Below are 13,421 nucleotides of genomic sequence, written 5' to 3' on the forward strand. Positions count from 1 at the left end.
ATTGAGCCCTCCTTATATTTGGTTTGGGGACATCTAAGTCACATATGCCGTGATGCTGGTTATCTCCTGAATCCCTTGACGGATTTTCTTGAAATTCAAGCATTGTGATGTTTATGTAATTCCCTTTAAAATGAATGTTGCTCAAGTCACTACCACAATTATTATAGGCTTTTTAAATCTTTTTCCATCGAATGTTCGGGAAGGTGTGACGCTTGAATCTAGAACATACGAGTTCAGGCCAGCGGCACGTGGCATGACAGGCGGGTGATAACTAGCCCCTGCAGCTACGTCACCCATACAGCTCTTCTCAGCTTGCTCGCTCGTCCCGCTGAATGTAAACAAACCAGGCTTGCACGGAGTAATACACATGATGATTATATACAATTAACTCTCAAAAAATATGCATGTACAGGTCGTAACTGGTACAGTATATATGTTCTTATTACTAACTACATGAATTTTCTCTGTTTTAATCGTCTTATAATTTCTTTTCGCACATTCCTCTTATAATATTATAAAGTTTTGCTGTTTTTCCTGGTGCCTTCCATTCTCTGTTTAGTAATTTAGCAGTGGTGTAAAATTCAGTAAGTAAGCAACTTCCATGTCTTTATTGCATAAAATGCAAAGGTTTTCCTCAATTTTTTGTCTTAGAGCTTTATTCTTACCTACTCCAATCAGCCACCAAATTATCCCTCTCATTTTCCTTTTTACCAGGCGAGTTGGCAGTGCGGTTATCGGCACTCATCTGTGAGCTCGCATCTGGGAGATAGTGGGTTCAAACCCCACTGTCGGCAGCCCTGAAGATGGTTTTCCGTGGCTTCCCATTTTGACACCAGGCACTTACTCCCTTCATTTTTACTCTTTTTATCTGTTCTGACCTTAATTAAGGCCACGGCCGCTTCCTTCCCATTCCTAGGCTTTTCCTATCCCATCGTCGCCATATAAAAAGAAGCATTTTTCCTTTTTGTTAACATTTCATTCCTTACTGTCATATTTTCACTTATTTTACAAAATTTAACCAGTGTTCTCTTGCTATTACATTCTGTCCTTATTGTTTGTCTTTCAGTGTCTTTCACTCTTTGAACCACCGTTTTATGCAATCTCATATCATTCCTTGATTATTTTATTTCCCATTAGTACCCCATTCCTATGTCATCCAGTAGTTTCTTCACTCTGTCCACCCAGTAACCCTCATTTTGATGTTTCATTTGGTGCTGGTATGCTATCCTTAGAATTTCACCCCCTGCCCCTGTCTTTAGCCTCAACCTGTATTTAATTATTCGTTTAACAATATCCGCCCATATACTCATCCCTTCACACATCTTTGTCACTCTGCTATTTGCAGTACAGCTTGACAGTCCCATTACTATTTTGGCAAATTTACATACAACTATATCTAATGTTACAATTCCATTATCTACTCCCCATATTTCTGCCGATCCACCCCTGTCCTTGTCGCTGCCATTGTGATTTTCCTCCAGGAGCATTTCTGCTATCCATCTCTCTTCAGCCATCTTGATGTTTATAGACACATCTGACACTACAGGAACTGAAGGTTATGATAGTTCCCTAACATAATTGCAGATGGCAGCATCAATCAAGCCACTGGATTGTATTAGGCAAGTCTGGCACTAATGAAGGCAACTATTAGGAGTACATATAGCACATTAACAGCATATTTTTAAATGAGTGAGTTAGGCACGTGTGGCACTGAGCCACTCAATATGTTGTGAATTCTTCATTAGTTACGTGTTCACTCATGATTTACAACCAGAATTTTCAGAATTTGAATTAACCTCTCTATGTGAGAGAAGTTTCACTCCGCTACATTGCTGTTCTCTGCTGCAGAAGGGGAATAATACTCAACATATTTACTTAAACAGATACATTTCAATGTATTTGAACAAAATGTTCACAGTTTAACATGATTGAGAGAAACTAACTTTTCTAAATTATCATTGGCTTAAACACTATTAATTTCAGAATCTGCTATCACAAGAAGACTTCCGACGATTGTCATTAAAAACTTGGCAAACTTCATAACCAGATGTAGCATACACAATTATTGATAAAATCTCAATAAATATATAACTTATATCAAAATTTGTTGGATTTCTCTCTTTGTTTGTTTATTGCATGCTCTTGGTTTTAACAAATTATGAAATATTTATCGCATCAGGTTTTTATCTGTACTGGTGTTGTGTACCGTATATTATATCATGTTCATCCTATATATGTAGTTTTAACATTTGCAATCATTCTGTTTCTCATGATTCCATACTATAGTTTCTTCCCACTAATTTATGCTGTACCATTATAAGGACTCTTACAACATCATTAATGCCTTTATTATTTGATATTACAGTGTCAGTTGCTAGAGAAGAAGTTAGTTGATAGTCAGCTTTTCTTTGAGTTTGAAAAAATTCCTAAGAAGAAAACCAATGCTGATTTTTCAACTGCTTTGCATCCAGACAATGTTTCCCGGAACAGGTAATGTCAAAGATATAAATAATTGTTAATGTGGATTTATACTCTTTAAGTAATTTAGGGGAGAGATAAAAATCAATATTTTGGTAATTTTGGTGAAATTTTTTTATGACAGAAATTGAAAGGATTGAGTTTCTTTTTTCTTGTCACAAAGTTATTCCGCTGAGTCCAAACAATTTATCACTGCTATAATGCTTTGTTTGCCAATTGTAATTTTTTATTTAAATCCCATTTTTCTCCCATAATATTCTGCCAAATTTAACAAAATTTGTATGGTATCTGTATCGCAGCTATATTGAGAAACCTGCGTATGGAACTTTTGATGGCAGAATATTTGAAGTAGTAGGCATTTTTAAGTCCAAAATTTTAGAACGTAAAAATTACACAAACTTTAGTACAATATATATATCCTTATATAAATTATGTACAGAAAAATCGATATGCAGTGCTTTTGAAAGAAGTATTGTCTACCTAATTACAAATTTACATTAACACATTAAATAGATTTCATGTAAAACATGGAATTAAGAATTGCAAAAGAAAAAAATTGTTTTGGAAAACTATTGATTTTATATAAAAGAAATGTTCGTGATAACTTATATGTAGGTGACATTCCCACAAAGTTTCATGAAACTCCGTGAATTAGGTAAGAATATCTTTTTATTTCCGGAGTGTCACCTTAATTTATTCCTACAGTAGAACAGCCGCATTACAGGACTGTGTATTTTATTATTTTGTAGGTACAAAGATGTACTGCCTTATGAAGAAAATCGAATTCGTCTCACTCCAAGCAAAGAAAATAAGTCTGGCTATGTAAATGCATCACATATCACTGTAAGTATTGATAAGCATATTCTCTCTCTCTTTAGCAACCTGTTTCTGTCATTTTTAGATCCTGTGATAAGGATTGATAGTGTTTGCCATGGCAAATACACCCTGTATCATCCTAGGATTTTTTTTGTTTACAATTGGCTTAACTTCACACCAACATAGAGAGGTCTTGTGGCGATTATGGGATAGGAAAGGCCTAGGAACGGGAAGAAAATGACCGTGGCCGTAATTAAGGAACAGCCCCAGCATTTGCCTGTTGTGAAAATGGGAAACCATGGAAAACCATTTTCAGGGCTGCCGACAGTGGGGCTCAAACCCACTATCTCCCGGATGCAAGCTCACAGCTGCGTGCTCCTAACTGCACGGCCAACTCACCCGGTATTGCAGGGAGTTGCAGAATAGTACAAACTATATATGGTTAAAATCCAACTCCTCGACCAGAAATTGAAGTAAGAACCCTGTGGTCTGTAGATCAATGTTCAGACTTTAGAAATGAATATAACTAATGTATGAATGTATGAAAGTAGACGTCATGCTTGGCTGAGGTCATGCCGGTTCGTGCTCCATATTAATTGTGTTATTTCCTGGTGTATATTGAAGTTAGATGCCTAAGACATGCTTCTACTGCTGCAGTAAGTTGCATAGGAGTATTTAATACATAAATTAAATCGGTAGATATTCATATAATTGCTTAATCGTGCAGTTTTATAGTCGTAATGTGTATGTAAACATTAAAACACCAGTGTTGCCAACCTAATTAACTTGAAGTATCAGGGTATCCTCACTGTCACGCTCTTTTGTCAAGTCAAGTCGATATATCGAAAGAGTGTAGCGATGAGTACCTGCCTGGAATGTACAAAGGCCGTGCCTAGGCAAGACGTAACAGAAAAGATTCAGTGCAATGACTGTAGTAATTGGTTTCATAGCAAGTGGGTCAATCTTAAGGAAATGGATGTGGAGTATATGTTGTCACAGGATCAGGTATGGAGGTGTAAACAGTGTTCTAACAAGAGGCGTATGAGTTTACATAGTGATGCGACAATGGTGCCATCTGTGGGTGATATTTATAAATTACTGCTAACTATGCAAGCGAAGTTGGACAGTGTAAACAAGTCTACTACTGACATCGAGCAACAACTAGGCAATTCAATTAATGTTTGTCATGAGAGATTGGATGAAAACAGTAAACTTATTAGTAAACAACAGGAAATAATAGACAGGCAACAAACTATTATAGACAATTTGGTCACCAAAAATAGGCGACTGGAGAACATGGTAAACAATCTTGCCATGAGGTGTGATGACCTTGAGCAATATTCAAGGTCTAACAATGTTGAAATATTTGGTGTTCCCGAGTCTCCTAATGAGGATGTAGTGCAGACTGTCATCAATGTAGGCAAGGCTTTAGACTTAGATTTGAAGGAGGACATGATTGATGCTTGTCATCGATTAAAAAAGGTCTCTAATCGTCCAACTTTTGGAATTATACTTAAATTTATTAGAAGGACCCATAAAGAGCAATTACTCGCCAGGCGCAAGGTCAAGCGAACCTTATCCACAACTCAGCTCGGCATGTCAACTCCCAACCCAATCTACATCAATCAATCACTTGCCCCAGCTAGAAGAGTTTTATTTGCAATGGCAAAGCAGTTGCAACGTGAAAAGGACTATAAATACCTCTGGGTTAGTAGAAGTAGAAAGATCATGATTAGGAAGATAGACGGTATTCCTATACATGTCATCAGTAATAATGAGGACCTGAGTAAGCTCTGATCTCCATGCATTTCCTTATACATTTATTATATTTTCTTTGAAATTATTTAATTATTTGTGTGTAAATATTTGCTTCTATTTTCTAATATTTATTATTTTCTACGAATATTTGATGATGCCTGAGAATGAATTAACAATTTATTTTCAAAATGTTCGTGGCCTAAGAGCAAAAACTGCTGTATTTCTTAAAAATCTTACATGTAGTGATTATGATGTAATTGTACTGACAGAGAGCTTTTTGGGTCAGGATATCATGGATAGTGAGTTCTGCGATGATCGCTATGTAGTGTTCAGAAATTACAGGGATCTGTTTTTATCTGGGAAGACTAGAGGTGGTGGAGTTTTAGTACCTGTCCAAAAGGGGTACAAATCCAAACTGTGTTCTAAATATAACGATCAACGGTGCGAGTCTCTAACTCTTTACATTCAGGGTCATACTCATAAGTTATTCATGTGTACATTACTCCATCTTCTAAACTGTCTGTATATGAAGGATACTTCAATTACATTGAAAACCTAGAGGGTCTTATAACATCTGACTGCCTTATTGTCGGTGATTTCAACATACCTTAAGTTATTAATGCCAGTTACAACTTTAATGAAGGATCAATGACAAGTCATCGTCTATTTCAGTTCATCTCATATCTTGGATTAACATCACATAACAATATTCAAAATTGTAATTTCAGGACATTAGATTTAGTATTAGGTAATATTCAAGTCGAACTGAAGCATGACGAATTCACATTAGTATCTGAAGACTTACATCACCCTTCACTTTGTTTAGTTTTATCGCCCATTATAAAAGTTCCATTTCCTCCGATAATTAGTCGCGAATATTACAACTTTAAAAGGCTTCTTTTTTGCGGCTGTACTGTAACATACGAGACTTCAACTGGAGTTTATTGTATTCTTTCAAAAATATTGATCTTGCTGTTCATTTCTTTTATACATCGCTGTACAAATGTTTCGAAAACTGCGTTCCAAAGCAGAAAGTTATTCAAAAATCCAAATATCCAGTTTGGTTCACACGTGATATTATTCAGTCCATAAAAATAAAGAAGAAATGTGCTATAAAACGGAGATTTTTGAAATATTACGATACGAAATTTAGACAGATTTGGTCGGAATTGAAAAGGAAATTACATGTGGCTTATGCTGTTTATATTCATAATTTAGAAAATGGAGTTAAGAATAATATTAGCCAGTTTTGGACATGTGTCAAAAGTAAGCGGGAATCACGTTCATGTGACAACACATTTCTACTGAATGAAAATAGTTATACACCTGGAAACATTGCAAACAGGTTTGCTGAGTATTTCTCATCGGTGTATGTGAACACGGATTTTACTTATAATGTGGAACATCTTTCTTTGAATGAAGTTTTTGTTCTTCCCAGGCTTGATAAATTAAACATCACTCATATACTGGTAGATGAAGTAAGAACAGTCATTAATAAAAAGTTAAAACCAAGAAATCCAGCGGACCTGATGGCATTCCACCATACATAATCAAGGGCTGTGCTGACATACTGGTTGCTCAATTAACCTTCTTGTTCAATCTCTCTTTAAAGACATCCTGCTTCCCGGAAAAGTGGAAAATGGCAAAAATTACTCCAATCCTAAAGGGAGGGAACTCATAGATGATAGCAAACTATCGCCCTGTTTCAGTAATTAATGCTATAGCGAAGATATATGAGCACGTACTGTACTCTAGGATTTACGACCATATTAAGGTAGAGCTATCACAATGTCAGCATGACTTTATGCCCGGCAGATCTGTCATTACTAACTTGCTGGGTTTTACTCAAAAGATTTACAATGCATTAGACACAAATAGAAGAACCGATGTAATATACATGGATCTAGAAAAGGCCTTTGATAAGGTGGACCACAAAATTCTTTTGATAGAGCTGCATCAGTTTGTGTTTCTAAATCATTACTTCAACTATTAAGTTCCTATTTAAAATATAGGCAGCAATCTGTTTATTGTAAAAGTGAAATTTCACATGATTTTGTAAGTTCTTCAGGTGTGCCACAAGGTTCCAATCTTGGTCCTCTCCTGTTTCTCATTATGGTTAATGATTTGCCTGGAATGGTTCGTTCCTCTGATTGTTTGTTATTTGCTGACGACATTAAGTTATATAAGACCATATCTAAATGCAGTGACGTGAATGATTTGCAACAGGATATTAATCATATTATATTATGGTGTGATAGCAACAAATTATTCCTAAATGTTAAGAAATGTAAAGTTCTGGTATTTACCAGGAAAAAGGAATATATAAATCCAACATACTATATATTGGTGAAACAACACTTGAAATTGTAACGTCTATTAATGATCTAGGAATTACTTTCGATAGCAAATTAAGTTTTAATAGCCATATTGCTAAAGTAATGGGTCAGTCTAACAAGATGCTTGATTTTATTATTAGAAATTCCAAATTATTTACTCAACCTGAAGTTATTATTAAGTTGTATATACGTTTAGTACGAAGCAAGTTAGAATATTCATCGGTAATCTGGGACCCCCTTTATAAGGACCAAACACGTCGCATTGTGACTGTACAAAATAAATTTCTAAGATATTTGTATTATAAAACTTTCAATGTATTTTGTCCATTTGACATTTCAACCCACTATTTAAGATGTTTGTTCATTTTCACGTCTTTGAAAAACAGGAGAACAATAATTTCGTTACATATATTGAGGAAAATTTTGAATGGAAATATTGACTGTCAAGAATTACTTACCTTCATCCCATTTCATGTACCACAAGTAACATCATGACAGCAAGTATTATTTCACATCCCAAGATCTAGAAGCGTTCATCACTCTAATTCACCACTAGTCAAAGCATTGTCAGTTTATCATTCAATTAGTGCACAAGTTGATTTATTTGCTGGCCCTAGGTTGTTCAATAAGCAAATAAAGGCCATTTTTTACTAAATCATTATTAAATTCCTTTTTGCTGGAATGCTAGGTACTCATAAGTTTTTGTTTATGTTCTTTTTCAACTTGTTTAGTAATTTTCTATGGCTGATGTATAGCCATTATTATTATGTTTTTCATTTGTAGTACTAATTTTAAATGTTCTGCTTATTAGTTTTCTTCTGTACTTCTTTCTGTTATTGTTACTATTGTTGTTATTTTTGTTTGATGTATTTACACTTTAAAGTCCATATGTCATGAAGGAACATAATTGGGCTTAGCCTATGTACCTTCATATTATCAAATAAATAAATAAATAAATAAATAAATAAATGAATGAATGAATGAATGAATGAAACTCTGTTAATAAGTTTTTCAAGGGACTGGCAAAAAAAACTTCTTAAGCAGGAAACTTCTTAAATGGGGTAATGCCCAAAAACTTATTCTGTACTTTGAAATACATGTGAAACACACAGCCAACAGATTTCCTTGTTTGTGTACAATACCGAAATAGGCCAATATATAAGAGCTGCTAACAGAAAGCCACAATATAAAAATTTGATTATCATGACAATATTTTTAGAGATAAAGTAAAATAATTGAACATATCGTATTATAAATATATTTTACTTAATTTTACCCCGTGGCAAGATTCTCCCTTCAAAACTAGAGACATATCCAGAATAAGCTGGTAAAAAAGTGCGAATTCATCGAGATTAAAAACGTTGCAAGGTTTGCTTATTTTAGCAGACAGAACCATTTCCTTCCACGCTTCCCTTTCCTCTCCATACACACGCACACACACACACATACACACACTCACTCTCTCTCTCTCTGGTTCACCACAAATTGTTTTGTAAACGATGCCGGCTCGATTTTTAAAGTGGTCCAGCCACCTGTTTGACGCGGTAGAAGGTACCCTTGATTTGCATGCAATTTTTCAGCTTTCTCCTTCACAATAGTCCCACTGATAGGTGTGTTTATACTTTGCTGCTGTTTAAATCATATCAGCAGAGCTTGTTTTATTTCATCGTACTTTTCAGATTTAACTTCTTTGCAATTTGCTAAAGTATTCCCTGCAGAAGCAAAGATCTCTTCTTTCTTAGCTATAATGCCGTTCAAAGTAGACGGCGGCATCCCCAGCTCCTTTGCCAAAGCAACACGGGAAAGTGTAGATGTTTCCACTTTCCTTATAATCTCCACTTTGTCTTTTATTGTTAGTGCCTTTCGCTTGATCTCTTTCCTCTGAGTTCCGCTCATTTTCACTTAAAACGTTTGTACGTTGATAATTCAAGTACAACTAACTTCGCGACTCCTATTCATACTTATTATGACGCTACACTATGCTTGGCAATCCGTAGCTTAGGCTTACAAGACGCAAAGACAAGACATGTACTACAGTTTGTTAGCGTGTGCTTTCTATCTTCCTCACACCCCCGACACCTGCTTCAAGAATAACGGTAGCAAATGGGTAATCTGGGAACTTATTCTTAGAACCTAGGCCTAAATCGCCCCTGCATTCCTACTGGTTGTCACAGCAACGGGCGTAGTTTCTGGCTGTTTCGCAAGTACCGCATGGCCAAGCCAGTATTGAGTTTATTTTCCCACTTCAATCCTTTTCATGCTAAAGGTAATGAAGAAAAGAAACACAGGTTCCAAGTTGCAGAAATGAGTGTATGGAAAAGTATCTGGGGTATTACGTGGGAGTGATAAAGGCGCAGTAGCAATGCTAGCACACCTAAACATAAACAGTTTCTTTCCCTGCGAGAATTTTATTTCATGTCTCCTCATCCTTGTGCTACGTTCTAATAATGCGATGTAATAATTACGAGTGACACGACATTACAATGTTTAGCTCGTATAAAGGTAAAATTAAAAATAACTTTGAATTTTATGCCAACACGTGGTATTGCAATGCCTTTGTGTGCCTTCCACCAACACTCAGTTGCCTATCAACATTCATTCAACTTGGTAGACGATCGGGATCTTTCGGCCGGCTGTTTGGCGGCAGGTGTATCAGCTTGCTGCTGGCAAGTCGGCTGTTTCCTGCATAGAGTCGGGAAGTTGTTTTTGTTCACCTCACTAATAATGGACACGGAAAATCTTATCAGTTTAGTTCAAAAACGTGATTTCCTCTACGACAAGACGCATAAGTATTATTGCAACAATGTAAGAGAGAATGCCTGGAAGGAAATAAGCAAGGAAATGAAAAATCAAACAGGTTAGAATATTCAATTTTGTGGTAGATTAACAGTAATGTTGTGGACAAATACACTTTACGGTTTTTAATTTATGTTTAGGCCACCTCGATTAACAACTTCACCCTGTTGCGGCCCGCAAATTACTGCATTAAAGTTTTATCAAACCATCCATTGCATGCTTGATGTTTCCCACGTAGAATCAAGACCAACTACAATATAAGACCAACTACCATTGTAGTTGTTCTCGGTAGAATCCCGTTCGATTCTATTCTGCTAGATGGAACGGTGGAGTGAAAATTTTGACTGATGGGTTCGATTCGATTCCACAAGGTGAGAGTGAGCATCTGGTTGCCGTGTTGTCATAGCATGATGTCGTATGGCCTTGGCAAGCCTGCACAGGTTCCGTGACGCCAGAGACACACCGCGAGCGCGCGAACGGTCTAACACAGGGTGCAACTTGCACGGAGACTGGAGGGTTCTAACCATGGGCTGCTTTGAGCAGACGTTTTCTATCTCAAGGGGCTTTAAAATTTGAACTGTTTAACCGGGAAATATATTCACAACAGAACACTTTAAACGGGAAAAATATACATATGTCTTAATGCAACTGATCAAGGGACCAAGAATATCACACTTCTTAGGTGGGAAAACTTCTTATGCGGGAACTTCTTAACCGAGTTTCACTGTAAATATAATGATGCAGTATCTGAAGTAACCATGGGAGAACATTGTTATTCTTGTAAATTGCTTAGTAAACAACTTCTTGCGAGAAGGGAGTGTGTTCATCCTTGAACATGTGATGAATGCAACTTGTAACCTTCCTTGGTTGCACATTAACACAAATGACCAAGATGATACATGATAATAATAATTAAGGCAGACTATAATGTTTAGAAGCGATCAAACATAAACAAAAACCATATGCATATTTAGCACAGAAAACAAACAGTAACGATCAGGTTAAGCAACATGACGGCTAAGGAAAGGATAGTGGAAAGTGGCTAGGACCATACTCGGGCGGTGAAAGGTATTGGCAGTGCTGATGAAGCGAAATCAGTGTGATTCAAATTAAATACAATTTACTTAATTTTGATTGAAATAACATAACTTGCAAAAGTGATCAATTAATACTACATCAGGAATTCGCAAAATAATAATAATAACGATAATAACGAAAAATTACCCAGAGTGTACAAATTCAGTGATGCTAATTTACATTATTTTAGGAAAGAACTTCGGACAGAATGTTCAAGTTTCACGGCGCAAAATTTAAGTAACATTACACTGTAAGATAGAATATGCACGGAAAGAGGGGAAAACTCAACATTTAAATTATAATATTAGTACAGAGCACCTTTAGGAGGCGGCCTTTAACAAAAACACTTCTGAAAAAGGTGTCTGTCCTAAAAGGGAATATCCTAAGGTGAAGCAGATCTACGAGACAGCCCCAAGGGGAAAAATTACGATTTACACTTACAACCAAAAGGAATTGAACATTTTACATTTTAACACAATTTAAGAACACAAAGGAAAAGGGAACTGCCTCTTAACAAACATGATGTGACTCACCGCAAAGGCTAAGTCGTTTAAATTTTAAATTTGGCGACTGAGAGAAAAACGGGTGAGCTCCAGCGCTAAGGAGAAATAAACTGAACACTACATTGAAGGTTACTACCAGAAAAATGAAAAAGCCAATTGCTTACCTTATCGGAGGGGCCAAGAAGCCCGCCACCTGGAGAAGACAACCTCTCCCGTCGCCGGTCCAAGAAACAAGACGGCTTGGAAGAACTTGGTTCTCGCCAAGCGTGCCGCTACCGGAAATGGCGAAATGGTGAAACAACCAATGAGCGCCCCACATTTCTTTCATTTGCCAATTGCAAATGGTCTTATTATAGCCAATGAGGGCCCAGAAAAATAATTCTTACAAAATACCTCGTGTAGCTTCAAGAAATTTCCAAACTGATGCAAACTGATGCAACTGGAAACTCCTGGAAGCATCCTTTCCGATCTGGCACGTGTGCCATCGTATGTCCCACAAGTATTTCATCTTACCTTTAAATGTTTTTAAGACTAATTTTTCACAATAATTAAATAATTTTGAAGTAGTGTCATAACCAAATAATTCTAGATATCTTTACACACAGGAGACATAAAAACAAAAAAACCAATAAATGAACACATGAATATACAAAATTAACTCATGAACATATAAAATTCCCCACAGTCTTCTAAGTCCCAATCACCACATTTTTTTCAATCACTACACAACTGACAGCCTCATTGGCTGTTGTTATAGAACGTAAGAAGATTGTGACTTGTAAAGTTGAATTGTTGAGGCTCATGATAAGAGAGCTTCTAAAAGAAGATGGAAGCTGACCGACAAATCAGTACACGCCCGGAAGGATCTGGAAGAAGAAACTATGAGAATTGTTTTCAATCCTATATAAAGAGCAAATTGGCAAGACTGAGTCAGTCATGAGTGAGTCAGTGTTATGTCAATGGCAAGTGAGAGAACATAAGTAGACGGTTGCGAGTCTATGACGAGTCATTCATTGGGAATGAAACCATCAGACAGTTACGCGAATTTTAATGCGTGTTGCTGGTTGTACACTGTTCCACAACAACAGTGTACTGTGAGAACCTGTACGACGAACGAGAGTCAGTCCGCCGGTTTGCAGCTGTTCACTTGTTGCAATACCTGCTGGTAGTGTGTGTCTGGCTGGAGAGCGAGTTGGTGTTTATCGCTGCAGTACATTACAATAAGAACGACATCTACTCATTCCAAGGGCACAGGGGGACTGTTTGGTCTGCTGTGTTTATATATGGCCAAGCACCATCATAGGATGGGACTATACAACTAGGTTACGTTCAAGGGGCAACCTATTCCAAATAGATCTTATGAGGTAGAAAGTAATTCAGTGGATGATAAGAACATCTTAGATAAATTTTTAACAACAAACAAAACCAAGGTATTAATTGTTTTATTTTGAGTTTATCCAAGAGATCAACAACGGTTTTTATACAAACTTTTAAAATGCTTCTGCAGCAGTAAGACAAATATATCAACTATTAGTGCTATTTAGATAAGCATTATTAAGGAAACCTTTTAATGTGTGTGTGTTATAATAATATTTTGCAATTTTAACTATTTATTATGTTAGCATTAATTTAGTATTAATAGATCTTAAAATATGTG

At 36.4% G+C, this 13,421-nt stretch overlaps 1 protein-coding gene across 1 annotated transcript in view; it reads left to right on the top strand.

Moving 5' to 3' along the window:
- The window catches only part of Pez (protein tyrosine phosphatase non-receptor pez), a 923,645-nt gene that overhangs the window by 681,277 nt on the left and 228,947 nt on the right, over positions 1-13,421 (top strand). The window contains exons 16-17 of the mRNA XM_068226358.1: positions 2,366-2,490; positions 3,228-3,321. Of these exons, the coding sequence (XP_068082459.1) occupies positions 2,366-2,490; positions 3,228-3,321 (219 nt within the window). The remainder of the gene's footprint in view (positions 1-2,365; positions 2,491-3,227; positions 3,322-13,421) is intronic.

Source organism: Anabrus simplex, chromosome 2, assembly GCF_040414725.1.
Source record: "Anabrus simplex isolate iqAnaSimp1 chromosome 2, ASM4041472v1, whole genome shotgun sequence".
NCBI lineage: Eukaryota > Metazoa > Arthropoda > Insecta > Orthoptera > Tettigoniidae > Anabrus > Anabrus simplex.